The 15,294-nt window shown below is 39.8% G+C and overlaps 1 protein-coding gene across 13 annotated transcripts in view; it reads right to left on the reverse strand.

Moving 5' to 3' along the window:
* Window positions 1–15,294, reverse strand: part of GATAD2A (GATA zinc finger domain containing 2A) — a 112,477-nt gene that overhangs the window by 33,350 nt on the left and 63,833 nt on the right. For 9 of the 13 annotated variants that reach the window (XM_074939244.1, XM_074939237.1, XM_074939232.1 and 6 more), the window contains exons 3-4: window positions 12,304–12,447; window positions 6,698–6,969 (exon numbers count right to left, since the gene is read on the reverse strand). In XM_074939244.1, coding sequence (XP_074795345.1) covers window positions 6,698–6,969; window positions 12,304–12,336 — 305 coding nt within the window. In that variant the 5' untranslated portion in view covers window positions 12,337–12,447. The remainder of the gene's footprint in view (window positions 1–6,697; window positions 6,970–12,303; window positions 12,448–15,294) is intronic. The other 4 variants (XM_074939241.1, XM_074939242.1, XM_074939239.1 and 1 more) reach the window with 1 other exon arrangement.

Raw genomic sequence — 15,294 nt, forward strand, 5'->3', positions numbered from 1 at the left:
TTATATATGCTCCATGTTTCCATCTTAGTCTTTAGAATCTCTCCATTTCCCTCACAATTAAGAGCCCATATTGCAACAACTATCAATCCAAGAACCGTATACCACTCCTATGGAGGAGGTGTTTGATAACAATAAAATTATTTCCCTTTCCCAAATAGCATGGGGAGTCGTGTAGGGGAAGGGCTGGGAATTTAGCGCCATGTCTCACACAACGCAGTTCAGACCATAACCATTACGTTAACTTTAAAGTAATTCTGACATCTTTTTGTGTTTAATATGTACAGTTATTTTACATTTCACTGTATAACAAAAGAATGACTTGATACTCTGCTGACCATGTGATTTTCCCAGAACTACCCATTGCAGTTCTTAGACAACAGCAACTTTTGCCAACACCTGCCCCCCTGGATGATAGCTAAGTAAACCCTGAAATAAAAGGAGCTATATACAGATAAATACAGATTAGGATGGGCTGGTTGGAAGAAAGCCATAAAACTGTTGGGAAGCCTTCAGATTCCCCACCCTCATTTTTCCTGGCAATTTGCATTTAGACAAACAAGCAGTGGCAAAAGCCAGCCAGTCTGCACATAATTAAGAAAGCAGGATCTTAAAAACTAGAGGGTGTGTCAAAAAGCAATTTAAAAATAAAGTAAAGAAGTTCGCTGCTAAGGGTATCAATGACTTTAGCCTCCACTACATGAAATGCAAATTGTATAGCTCATCCACACTTTCATTTTTGATCGAAGGAAGAATTGTGCTTTGGGGAAGAAAGCAAAAACAAAACAAAAAAAAACCAAGACAAAAACCCAAAAACCACCACCTCAGGATGTTTGAGCCAAATGGAACATAATGGCTCACAGAATTAAGGAAAAGTGTTCCAATAATTATTTTTAGTTTTAACTACACTTCAGTTAGATATTTACTTCAGCTAATGTACCATTTGTTTTGTATTTGTTGCTAAATGACGTGTGTGGAGATACAAGATAATATATATCACGTATGGAGTTTTTAAACCCATTGCTACCATAAACACGTCACAGAATTTTGACCATCAAAATTCACAGACAAGTCAATTCCATGAAATTTTTTTTTAAAATTTGTGTGTGTGTGTGTGTATTATACACACACGAAAAATTAAGACGCTAGAGTAATGTCTGAAGGAATACATTCAGGCACACTAAGGAGAAAAGGAAGGAGGAGATAATGGTAGGCGTTTAATGCTATTTTAAAAAAAAAATTAAAAGGCAGTTTTAAAAAGTAAGGTAATAAATGTTATATTCAGCCTCTGAGGTATCATAGTATGTTCCAGCTTTACCTTGCAGCCATATTAATTCCTTTCTGGCATTATAGCTTCTTACCTAGTTGCAAAGTTTTGTGACATGCTAAGAGATCCACAAATGTATCATTAGTCACAAACGTACTAACTATATTGGGCTTTACCTCTTAAGTATGTATATATAGTTTCAAACTCTTCCCCCATTCCCAAGTACATACGGTCAACTGGCAGGGACGGAGCTCAGTATAGGAAGTGTTACCTACATATTGTGGCATCCCATATCATAGCAGAATCTCTCTTGGATTACCAGAATTATTGTGTGAATTGAGCACATTATGAAGTTTAATTTGAGCAGGTCCCAGAATTAGCTTGATTTTCATTCATCACTTGTGGAACAGTGCTTTGTTTCTGCAAGGAACTAAGAGTACAGCGTATGGCTAAATCCTTCACTAACTAGCACAGCAATGGGGAGCAACATCCTCTGTAAAAAGGATCCTTGCTCGCTAAAATGGGGTTTCTCTTGGAAGGCATAAGGAAAGTTACTCTGCAGTTGCACAAACTAGGAGCTGCGTGCTTCCCTACTGGCTGACTGCTAATGCTTGTGTCAAGCGGTCGCACACACATTAACTGAGTTGCAGGTGGGTGGACAGGAGGGGTCCACACAGGAAGTGTCTCCTCAGCCTGCTGACTATTTTGCATTAGCTGGCTCTCTTGAGTACATGGGGGAATACTGTTCTGCTGCCTGAAGTTTGGGAGAAGGGATAGGGAACTCCTCTTGCAAAGCAGGACAGGATTTAACCCTTGGTCTTTTGGTTAAATTCTGCATGCTTTATAGGAAGGGTTTTCTCGCTTCTTTGTAGGCTATGTCGCCTTTGCATAAAAAGTGCTCATATTTATAAATCCACATGGTCTTATTCTGGGGTATATCTACAGAGTGAAGGATTTTAGAAGGGCCCACTGACAACCTGAGTCTTTTTTTGTTGTTGCTGGTTTTTTTTAAACTGTTTTTAAGAAAGCGTTTTGCTGTTCCCCTGCTGATGTTTGGAAAGGTGTTTCTTGCAAAGGAGAGTAGGTGGGGCCAAAAACAATATAAAACTGCTACAAGTTAAACTTCTTTTTGGTCAAACTGATTATACACAAAGTGCTGTTGAATTCACTAATGTAAACAAACCGGAAGACAGCTGAAAATTTTCTCTTTCTAACTTCTTTAAGCTATAGCAATCTTCGTTATTTGTAACTACAGTAGGTAAAACACACGTTTCACTGAAATGTGGTTTACAAGTTGACAGCATCTTTTAACATTAGAGCAGTATCATGTACTTGAGTTTACACACAGTTGATGCTCTGTAGTCCAGAAGATGCCACACTTCAGAGGGACACTTACAGTTTTCTTGCCCTATGTGCTACAATTCTGTTCAGGAAAAGTGCACTTTTGCATGAAGGCTGGCTCAAATGATGTTGAAAAAAATCTGGTAAGTTATTGTTGAACCTGAGCAAAAAAACAAACAACTTGATCGCAACCATACGATGCGCCACAAACATATGAGGTGCTGTTAAAGGTGATGAATTACTATTAACTACTTTGTTCATCTGTAAAGAGTTGACGTAAGCCAAATACTGTCAAATACTGTCCTCCCACTCATTAATGCTTATTTGTCTAAATCAACATATCTGTAAAAATTATGACATTGCAATTTTGCAACATCCACAGTAGAATGCCACACGTGACTTTATCAGAAAAGTGCAAAGACTCAAGTCACTTTCCTCAGTTTATTCTCGATAATAAGTCAGACCTAACTATGCAAGCTAAGCAGAGCTAGATACACAGCCACAACGCCCCCCACCCCCACCGGCTGGCCTTGTGAGGCCTCATCATAAACTTTCACCACCACAAACTCTTCTGTTGAGCACGTTTTGTGACGCCAAAAGATAGATAATTTTTATTTTTAAAGGAAACTAAAAATACTAAGATTAAAGTCAGAAAACTTTCAAAAACTTTTTTAAAAATTCAGTGCGTCTTCAAGTTCAGATTTCAAATCTTAAAAAGCCAATGAGTGGATAATCTGCTGCAGATCAGGCAAAAGTAACAATCAACGAACACTCTTGAAAAAGTTTCAGAGCAGCAGCCATGTTAGTCTGTATTCGCAAAAAGAAAAGGAGGACTTGTGGCACCTTAGAGACTAACCAATTTATCTGAGCATAAGCTTTCGTGAGCTACAGCTGTAGCTCACGAAAGCTTATGCTCAAATAAATTTGTTAGTCTCTCTAAGGTGCCACAAGTACTCTTGAAAAAATACATCTTCAATTAAATAACTTCTAAAGTTGTTTAGTAATGGACAGCATTTTGGCTTTTGATTATGAATTTACCAAAGCAGAAAGTTTTTACCAGTGCAACAAAACAATCACTTTAAGAAATAGTTCTGTTTTACCTCTCAAAACTCAAATGTTTTAAGGGCTGCAAGTTATGGGTTCATATACGTATCAGAAGTCTGGGAAAATATGAAAAGCTGAGTCCAAAATTAAGAGTCCCAATTTGAAACTTTAAGAGCCTTTTACCAAAATATCATGTAGTTACCTACAAAAATGACATCTTTTTTTAAAAAATAAGGGATCAAATTTATTCAGTGGAATCATGCATTTTAGATCAGCTGTTGTACTTGCCAAGATGTAAAGATCCTCTATGTGCCCAGATATACGTCTTGATTGCCACCTACATGCCCTACATCACATCTTGAAAGATTAAGAAATTCTCATCTATTTTGGACAGAGAAGCGGGGAGCGGGAAGGCAGAGATACTACTTGTAAAGTCTGCAGAATTGTTCAGATTCATCTTCCATATGTAAGAAATGCCAATATTTTACTCCTCCACTTAAAAAGCATGGTCAAAATACAATCATAACCTATACTATCTGTACTTGGTAATCTAGGACCTGATCCAAATCCCATTGAAGTCAACTGAAAGATTCCCATCAAAACTTCAATGGGTTTTGGATTATGCCTCCAATGCAGGGATATTCTTATACAAGCAAGCTTTCCCTGCCATTTAGAAAACAGAAAAATCTTATTTGCTGTAGTAGTGATACTATAAAATGAAGGGGTGTCTCAGGTTCTCTAAATAGGATTATTTATAATACTTATTTTTGAACAGAAGCTCTCTAGAAAGCGGAGCATGGATTCTCCCCCTCAAAGTCTAGTTTGTATAGGTTTTTCCACACCACAAAGGGGGAGCAGAAAGACATTTACCAAAAGATTGGAAAGTATTTATAAAGCCACAAAAATCATCAAGGGGACTCGGGGGCAGGTGTCGCATGAGAAATCAAATGTTTTTAAAAGAAGATTCACTAGACTTCTAGCAGACACTGCCCTTTTAAAGTAACGTGCTTAGGTTTACACAGGAAGTTTGTTACAGAGCTAGGAACAGAACCCTTGGTATTCAGTTTACAGCCTTGGTGTTTTAGCCACTAGACTATGCTTTCCCCTTTAAAACAACTGAACACAACTATGCTAGTTGACAGGGCAGTGATAATGCCACAAAGGTGTTACTACCTTCTGAAAAGGTTTACCCTTATTTAGTACCTGACCCACCACCTCCTCTCATTCTTTGAGAAACAGAAAAGAAATTCCCTTACATAGGAACCATCTATCTACAGTATTACCCCTTCCTAAAGGATATTGTCATCAACACAGTTTTCATCCTGCTTTGAGCAGGGGGTTGGACTAGATGACCTCCTGAGGTCCCTTCCAATCCTGATAGTCTATGATTCTATGATCAGACATACAAGTACATCCTAAATATCACCTTGAGCAAGCTCTGAAGATGCCATTTTTAACCAGTGAGTTTATAGAAGAAGCAGAACATGTCAAAGAATTTTCAGTCAATCCAAGTTACTGGAAGAAATCTAGTATATTTGATGTATTGCTGAAAGTGATATTTGGACAAATTCATTGTTATAAGCAGCAGATAGTTTCTCATTTAAGCAGTAGGAACAGAGGAAAGCTGAATAATTCATACACTAGTTACCATTATGGAGTAAGGGCATATCAGTTTTTCCTGTACTATTTTTTAAGCTAGAGTGGGGGACAAAATACATTTAATACGTGAGAATTTGCATACTCGACAGGAACTTCAAGTTTCTGTTCCAACATATGAAACAAGTTAATAATTTACACTTCTATAGTACCTATCAGGCAAGGAAATAACTTTATACACTTTTTAGACTTGCAACAATATTGGGAATATTTATTCCATTTTGCGGATAGGGAAACTAACACAAAAAGTTAACTGACTTTCCCAAGATTAAACTGTCAGTGGCAGTGCTAGGAACAGGAGCCAAGAGTTCTGACTTCCTCTTTCATATTCCAAAAACTAGACCACATTGCATCCTAAAAATGAAAAATATTCATGTCTGTCCTTTGCGACAAAAATCTAAAAAAAGTCAGCATCACATGACCACCTGTAGTCTTGGCCCATAATGAACCCAAGGGTAGGCAGCATACAGAATAGAATGGAAGTCTATAAACCAGTTTTTTGGTGGTGATTATGAATAAAATGTTTTCACGTACTATAAAGCTTCCTAATTTAATTCTTATGTGATGTGTGTGTTTGTAAAGCCTTAGACTGGAGCAATAAGGAGAAGATTTTCCAAAATGACGAATGATTTTGGATACTTCCATTTTTAGGTGTCTAATTTAAGATTTCTTAAATTAAAAGGGGCCTGATTTTCAAAGTGCTACGCACTTACCTTTTGCAAAACCAGTGCTCGTTAAAGGGATCAGATTGGTCACTTAAAAAAAGTGGAGGCACCCTAAATAAACTGGTTAGTCTCTAAGGTGCCACAAGTACTCCTTTTCTTTTTGCTAAGTCATTAGTAACTTTTAAACCAACTTTTTCCCACAACAGCTCTGAAGACAGCAGTAAGATGCACCTAAACCACTTCCCTTGTTAATAGTCACAGAGACAAGCTATCCCTCCTTACCTGTATCACCCACACGATTATGGGCACAAGCAGCCCTTACCACATGGAAGTAATCTCTAGAGTCAGTTACTCAGAGTGCGCCCCCCCCCCCCCACCCTTTATGGTTTGCATCCACTCTTTCACTCAAGGTCATATTTCCCCATTTCAGTATTCATCTTTTATAGCTGCTGTCACAATGACAATACTCATGGGTAGAACAAGCAATAGCTACCTTTTGAGGCTACAGAACCATGGCTGATCTTAAGAGGAATGCTGAACACAAACCAATCTGTTTCAGAGGTTGAATATATACTTCACTCTTTTTGTCATCCCATAGATTAAAAAGTCTAGAAGTCTATTCCAAGGGATAGCCTGTTGAATAGCTCGATGGACTATTTCCCCACATTTTGTTGTGCAGGTAGTTCAAATACGGAAGCATGACAGCAGTTTCTAGGTAGCCACTCACCTTTTTGCGGTACTCATGTCAACAGGTTCATCACCTGTCTGCACTTCCACTTTAATAGTTGCTTTTACCTCCCCTCCTTTTAATAATCCTTGGACTTTCCCAGTTCCAGGATCAGTCTTTATTTTAATGTCACCTTCAGTCTTTATATCTGTTCCCAACAATCCTTTGTCCATTTTAATTTTTTTACTGTCCACGTCATTTTGGGTTATTTCTCGTTCTAGTGCTCGTTTCTGACTTCGTGTCCTGCATGCTTCCTCGGTCATTGTGAAGCTCTGGGGGAGGGGGAAAAAAAGGAGATAAATCAGTAAAATGCATTTTGAGAAAAATAAATCGCCTGTTAATTTCAAAAAAAGGCCAAGATATGATGGTTGCTGCAAAAGAAGAAATCCTGAAAGAGCAATTAAAGTTTTGCAGTGTGCTTACTCACCCTACCCTCAGAGCAGGTTTTAGTCTGAAGTTACTATGGAGTCACTCACTTTTTTTTATTTAAAGCAACTATAGTTGTCAAATATAAACCCTAAAAAATATCTTGTAACAGAATGCAGGCGATTGTACAGGAATGCAACTGAAACAAAAAAAGTTTGGATGTTTATCAAAAAAGGGAAAAGAATTTCTCTCTATTTGCGTCACATGCAAATGAGTAAAATTTTTTTTTTTTTAAATCTAGGATTAGAGGTTTTTGGGGATTTCTACCATGAATTTCTTAGCACCTGTATCTGATTACAAATTTCAGGAACCAGACATTGTGGGGAAAGGACTACCACGCCCTGAGTGAAGAGAATCTCTTCCATATTTCCCTATAGTTTGCCACTAGAGATTAAGGCACTGCCATTGTAATATTCAAGTTGATACTTTTTTCTCTTAATGAATGAGCCAGGCTTTTCCACTCGCTGCACAGGAAGTGCTTAACTCCTGTGGGATCACAGTTAACTCGTTGTATGCCAAAGTCAGAAACTTTTGCTTTTGGTGAGCTTTGGCATTTCAGTCTGCCACTTCACTATACCTGCAGACACACATCTGATAAAAAAGCTGAGTCAGTTTTTGATCCCATGACATCACTGGGCTCCACATGACCCTTCCCAGGATTCAGTCTGAGAGACAAAGCACTTTCTAGAAAACCAGTCTGAACCGGTTCCAGACAACAAGCTAAAGTGTTGTTAACCCTCACAGAGACAGGACAGCAGCAATGGGTCTGTAAGGCTGTTGCTGGCATTCCAAAACACAAGTCTGGGAGAGCATCACTGCTCTTAAAGGGACATTGCTTTTAATTTCACATTACAACATAGCAGTGCATCTGTTATTCTGCTCGTCCCATCCCTTCAGGGGGAGCACCCAGCATTCACTTTAAAAAAAATCATAATTGTTAAAAGTAGCTTAGTTTCTTAGAGATTAAATTAAGCACAAAAACCAATAACTAAAAGTCATCAATAGACCTTAAGCTTCAAAAAAAAAAAAAAAAAAAAAAAAAAAACACTCTAGTGTGTTTCGAAATGAGGGACAGTGGAGTAGTTATACCATATAATTTATTTCCCGTTCCAGTTTACACCTCCTGTTCCCATCAAGTCACAGTCCTATATCTACAGCATACCACATTGTCATTTCAGATAGCTTTATAGGAAATTTTATGGAAGCAAAAGTAGACTCACAACAAGTTTCTTTACATAAACTTTTGTTTGGAAACTTAGCCAAAAATATTGATTTATATTAACTGACATCAGGTAGTTCACAATGAGGCCACATTTAAACTAAAATCTTTAAGAACAATGTGCTTTTAAATAGGAGACAGGTTGGGTAACGTTGGTGTTCATAAAAAGAAAAGGAGTACTTGTGGCACCTTAGAGACTAACCAATTTATTTGAGCATAAGCTTTCGTGAGCTACAGCTCACTTCATCGGATGCATACTGTGGAAAGTCAAATAAATTGGTTAGTCTCTAAGGTGCCACAAGTACTCCTTTTCTTTTTGCGAATACAGACTAACACGGCTGTTACTCTGAAACCTGTTGGTGCTCATGAAACAGCACTGTCCAGGAAGAAAGCCAGGTGCGGTCAAGATTTTCTACATAGCTTAGCCAATACACCTCCATTCTAACATGCAGCAACCCCTGCTATTCTAGTTCTGGGCCTCTCCATACAGTTCTTCCAAAGCACCATAGTTCTTGCCTGCAGCATCCTTATTGCTCCACTAAGTAGCCCATGAACAATCTCACAATGATGCCACAAAAAATGGCCCCACACAGACTAAAGCTTGGTCTATCCTTAAATGTTCGGTCACCACTATGGTCAGTCACAGATGTGGAAAAAAAAAAATACCCCCCACCGACATAGCTATGCTGACCTAATCTCCCAGTGTAGAAGACAGCTGCTGTTGATGGAGCTAATTTTGTTTGGGGAGGTGGTGGTCCTACACAGACCGAAGGGGTGGGTCTACATCACAGGGCTATGCCGGCATAGGTATGCTGGTAGTTTCCATTGTGTACAAACAGCCTAAGATGGCACCACTAAAAAAATCTTATCACTAATGACCCAAAGCAAGACAAATTTGAACCCAGGCCTCAAGACAGAAGGCCACTTTACTAATCCAACGTATTGTCTAGTCTGCTTATACTAGAGTTGTTTGTTTGTCTGAAACCTTTGTTTGTTTTGTTTTTAATGTAAACACGCTGACTTTCTTGGTCAGTATTTTAAAACAAGTGTACTCATTCTATTGGCTATCTGCATTATAATAAGGAAGGCCTGTGTTTATTTTCAATTTTTTCTTATTCTGTAGTCTAGCACAGCTGGAAGTGCTGCAGAGCTATGGTGTCACATAACCAACCCCTCTTGCCAGTGAAGCAAGACTGACTCCAAAAGTAATCTGGACCTGATTTTTGGTGAGAGATTGTGTTTTAAGTTCTGGGAGGAATGTAAAGCAAAGAAGGTAAATCAGAAGGGAGTGGGAGACAGGTTTCACGGCTCTGAAGGGCAAAATCAAAGACCCCCACCTCACAGAGACTAAGATAAAATTAAAACTCTTTAGCAGATCCAATCATACCACATGCTCCAATAAAGTGCTATGGCAAAGTGTCTAGTAATTAGAGCATGGGACAAGGAATCAGGACTCTTAGGTTCTGCACACAACTCTTATATGGACACATTGCATTACTGTGGGAAAGGCACAGCCCTCTCATATCTCTCTAATACTCATAATACATATGGATATGGAAGCAATGGAAGACAAGGTGGGTGATGTAATATCTTTTATTGGACCAACATCTATTGGTGAAAGAAACTTTCAAGTTTACACAGAACTCAAGAAGAGCTCTGTGTAAGCTTGAAGGCTTGTCTCTTTCACCAGCAGACGTTGATTCAAAATAAGATATTTCTTCACTCACCTTGTCTAAGATCATGAAACCACATGGCTACAACACTGCAAAAACAAAAACAAAAACTTATGAGTATGATATTTATCTTGATGATTAATGTCAAATACTACAAAGTGTAAAATTGTCATTGTGGCAGAAGAGACAAATGAGACCATTCAATGGAAACAGCCTCCTCTTGCATATAAACCCCTCTTTTGAAAAAGGAGGAAGCTCTCTCACCCACAGCCCTCCCAGCCACAAGTGTCCAGTGGAGGAAACTGGACACCAAAAGCCAGCTTTTCATAGATACTGAGTGCCTGCAGCTTCCTTTGACTTCAACTAAATTTTCATTGCTCAGCACAACTGGAAAGTCAGGCCCCATATTATGCTAAAATATATTCCAAAACATTCACTATTTCAGTTCTTTCATCTTCTCCAGTTACATGATATGGGTGGGTAAACCCAAGTGTTTTGACTAGCCTGTGTGATTCCACAATATTTTAAATGTCACACGTGAACCCTCATTCCGCAAATGCCACAGTATATTTTCAAGTTCTGCTCCAAGTTCTATGCATTCTCCTCTATGGCATGTAATACCACAAGCAACAAAAGGAAACCCAACTCTCTCACATGTGCACTTTGTGAACTTCCTTGATGCACCTGCCCCCATACATTTTAGAACAGAATTCAGAGTCTTGGTTGTCAGTTTGTTAACAGCTTTTAGATTAGCTCTAGTTATTTCAGAGACCACCTCATTTCTTCTAACCCTCCAGGATAGAGACACTCTAACTATCAGGTGCTGGGGGCAGAGCGTTTTCCCATGGTGGACCTTCCCCATACAACATCTCACCAACAGGTCAAACCCAAACCTGGACAGTCTCCACATCAAAATGGGAGATTCACCTTTTCAAGAAAGATTTTCCCACTGTTTTGTTCTGCATGATCGATACCTTAGACATTCAACCAGGCCCAAATTCCTTTTTTTTTTTTTTTTTGTTTACTGAACCCACAGCTTCAATTTTCTTCTTGAAAAGGAAATGTCATGTCATATGTAGATTCTCTCACTTCCAGGACCACACTGACTCTCCTCACATAGGGCTTAAAAATCACAGATCCATTTTCTAGCATGGATGGGACTTTAACTGTGGCCACTAACACAGAACTAAGTTTTAACTATTTCAGGGAACAAAAAAAAAAAAAAAAAAAATCTGTTGTAACCGGATTCCTCAAAATGGTTACAAATGTAGGCCGGACTTATATTTAGCTTGGCATGGGAAGGAGGGAAAGGAAATAAATCAGGAAGGTTTCTTAAAGAAACTGAAGAATAGAGTTTCCCAGGGGGAAGAGGTAGAAACCCTGTAACTTGAGTAGAGAGAATAGAATCTGTAAGGAACAATCCTGCAGGAGTTTGAAGGGATGATTGTCTTTTCTATTCATACTACAATACAAAAGTATATCACCTGTATGTTTTTGATAAAATAATACACAGTGAAATTGTTTATATTGACATTAGGCTTCAGATTAGTATACAGTTGAAATAAATAGGCAATTCACACTTTTCTGAGCTATTGTTTCTGTCTGTAGACTTTTTGGACAACAACAATGCATCTTTTTACGTTGGGATGGTTATTTCCCCAGCACTAAGGGCTAGAATTTATTTTTGTCTGAAGGGTTAGATACATAAAAAAGAATGGAATCACCAGATTGTTGGTCCAAGTCACTCTGGACTCTAATAAATTTACACCACCATTAAAATGTATTTTGAAAGATAGAAGGGGAAAATAGCATTATACAGAAGAGCTTCTCTCTTGCACATATACACATTACAAATTTGCACACAGCAATCCAACAGCCCTTTCACTGAACTGTCCAAAAAATTAGAGACACAAGATGGGTGAAGTAAAATCTTTTATTGGTAAGACACAAAAGCTTTGGAGCTTACAAAGAGCTCTTCTTCAGACCTGAAGAAGAGCTCCAAAGTTTGTTTCTCACAAACAAATGCTGGTTCAACAACAGATCTTACCTCGCTCACCTTGTCTCTCTAATATCCTGGGTCCAACACAGCTACAGAAACAAAAATAAAAGGTCTTTTCAATCAGAATTCCATTTATACTAGTAGGTCAAATACCATGCACATCTATGGCACCAACAGCATTCCCACTGGCAAAGACAGCAACAGAAATGTTTCCTGGAACCTGCCAAAAGTTCTTCCCCAATCCCCTTCCTTCCAACAAAAACAAAAACAGCAAAAATACAAGACAAACCTGGTTTGAATCAGCCAGTGTCTTTTCCAACATGGATGTGTATGAGAGACTCCTATCACATACTGCCCAGAACGCCTCCCACTTGCAAAGATGACAAAGGATTGCGAGATCCTGGAACAATTATCCGCTCGCTTTCTTTTGCCACTGTAGGGGAAAGTGACAGAACAGGAAAAAGTAGATAAGTTCCAGTTTAAGACTTGGGAAATTTGTGCTTTCCCCCCACCCCAGGTGTGTAGTCCAGCCAGGAATAACCAGATTCCCAGTGACGAGTCTATTTGGAGACCTTTGTATACTAAAGTCCTGAAAGACTTGAGCTAAACAAACATATATCGGATTCAGGGAGTTGGGGAAAGAAATCAGAACTTCGCTTTGTTGTATTCCAAGACACACTGCAAATGGAAGTAAAAGTTGTCCAGTTAAAAATGGTCTGATCTGCTTTCATATATCTGCTTCCATAGTTTGGGAATCTGGCCACAGCTCACTTCCAAAAGTTCTCTCTTCAGGTGGCAGGCAAAACAAAGCAACCTCCCACCAGCACCACCACCTCACATCCCACATAACCCACCACACCCTGCTAAAATGCCAGCCCACTTTATGGAGGATTTCCAGATTCACAGTAGTTGTAAACAAGACCGACCTCTACTCCAACCAAAATCTTTCAAGCTTCTAACAAATATCAGTAAGGTCACATCTACGCTACAAACTGTGCAAGCTGCATCAGAATACGGCTGCTGAAATTTATATATCCCTTGGCTGCATCCAGGCTTGGCTGCTTGCATTGGCACTACATGTACTCACCAGGAGTGCCTGTGTCGATGTAAAGTACTCTGCATCACAGATAGGTATCCTAATGTTCCATGCGCAACCATCTGGCACAATGCCTTTCAGGAAATTTTTGCAATGTATTGTGGGACAGAAGTGACTCGTCCAGATCTCTGGGAGCTAGGGATCAAATTCACAGCGTGCAACTTTCTTCATCCCATAACACCATCAATATTGCATAATTTATTTATTTTTTAAATCCCACAAACCCAGGAGGCACTTTTTGGTGTCTGCAATCTCTGACAGAAGCATGGAGCCCACAGAGCTCTGCACTATTCTCATGAACACTGCAAATACAGGACACACTATTCTCTGGTATTTGCAGACCTGCAGGAAAAGCCACAATAATGTGGGACATGAAGATTTCACCAAGGACAGTTTGCTGAGACACAAAGAAAGACAATTCAAGATTGTTGTTGAGGTTCATGGAGCAGCTGCAGATGGTAAAGAGCCACTTCCGGGCCCAAGAAATGAGCACTGACTGGTGGATCACATCATAATGTAGGTTTGGGATGATGGGCGGTGGCTGCAGAACTTTCAGATGCTAGATGCATCCATGTGCTGAGCCCACTGCAGCCCTCTAGCGCATGGACACCCCAGGAGAGCTGCAGTGACAGCGGACAAGCAAGCGGTGATCACACTTTTGAACCCTGCAACATCGGATTGCTACTGATCAGAGGGAAATCATTTTGGAGTTGGAGAATCCACAGTTGAAGGCCATTATCCAAGCACATAGGGCCACTAGTCATCTACTGCTATGCAGGACTCAGACTCTCTGCAACGTGCAAGAAATCTGGATGGATCAGCAGCAACGGGGTTCCCAAATGGCAGTGGAGCAAAAGATGGCACGCCTATCCCTATTTTGGCACCAGCCCACTTTGCCAGACTACCTAAACAGAAAGGGCTATTTTTCTATGGTTAAGCAAGTATTGGTTGCTCACTAGGGAGCTTGGCTTGTTTAGCCTAACTAAAAGAAGGTTGAGGGGAGATAGGATTGCTCTCTATAAATATATCAGAGGGATAAATACCAGAGAGGGAGAGGAATTATTTAAGCTCAGTACCAATGTGGACACAAGAACAAACGGATATAAACTGGCTACTAGGAAATTTAGACTAGAAATTAGACGAAGGTTTTTAACCATCAGAGGAGTGAAGTTTTGGAATAGCCTTCCAAGGGAAGCAGTGGGGGTAAAAGATCTATCTGGCTTTAAGATTAAACTCGATAAGTTTATGGAGGAGATGGTGTGATGGGATAACATGGTTTTGGTAATTAAATATTCATAAATAGGCCCAATGGCCTGTGATGGGCTATTAGATGGGGTGAGATCCAAGTTACCCAGGAAAGAATTTTCTGTAGTATCTGGCTGATGAATCTTGCCCATATGCTCAGGGTTTAGCTGATCGCCATATTTGGGGTCGGGAAGGAATTTTCCTCCAGGGCAGATTGGAAGAGGCCCTGGAGGTTTTTCGCCTTCCTCTGTAACATGGGGCACGGGTCACTTGCTGGAGGATTCTCTGCTCCTTGAAGTCTTTAAACTATGATTTGAGGACTTCAATAACACAGATATAGGTGTGAGGTTTTTGTAGGAGTGGTGGGTGAAATTCTGTGGCCTGCGTTGTGCAGGAGGTCAGACTAGATGATCATAATGGTCCCTTCTGACCTAAATATCTATGAATCTATGTTTCACCAATCCCAATGTGGGCTGGTTAGGGTATGCGCATGACACTCACCTCTTTAAGAGCACAGGACTCTTCGGAAAGCTGAAAGCGGGAACATTCTTTCCCAACCAGGGGGATCACACCTAGCTATACTGAAATACCTATAGTGATTCTAGGAGACCCAGCCTACCCTTTATTCCCCAGCTCAAAGTTGTACACCGGCCACCTCAACAGCCCCAAGGAAAGATTCAGCTACCGGCTCAGTACGTGCAGAATAACTGCTGAATGTGCTTTTGGTAAACTGAAGGGATGCTAGCGGTATTTACTCGCTAGATTGGATCTCAGCGAGAAAGGTATCTCAATGGTTACAGCAGCCTGTTGTGTCCTGCATAACACCTGTGAGGCAAAGGGAGAAAGCTGCCACCAGGTGGAGGTGTAGCAGCCATCTGACTTTCAACAGCCAGATACAAGGGCTATTATAGAAGCCTGATGTGGAACTATGCGGCTGAG

Source organism: Natator depressus, chromosome 25 (assembly GCF_965152275.1).
Source record: "Natator depressus isolate rNatDep1 chromosome 25, rNatDep2.hap1, whole genome shotgun sequence".
Classification (NCBI taxonomy): Eukaryota; Metazoa; Chordata; order Testudines; family Cheloniidae; genus Natator; species Natator depressus.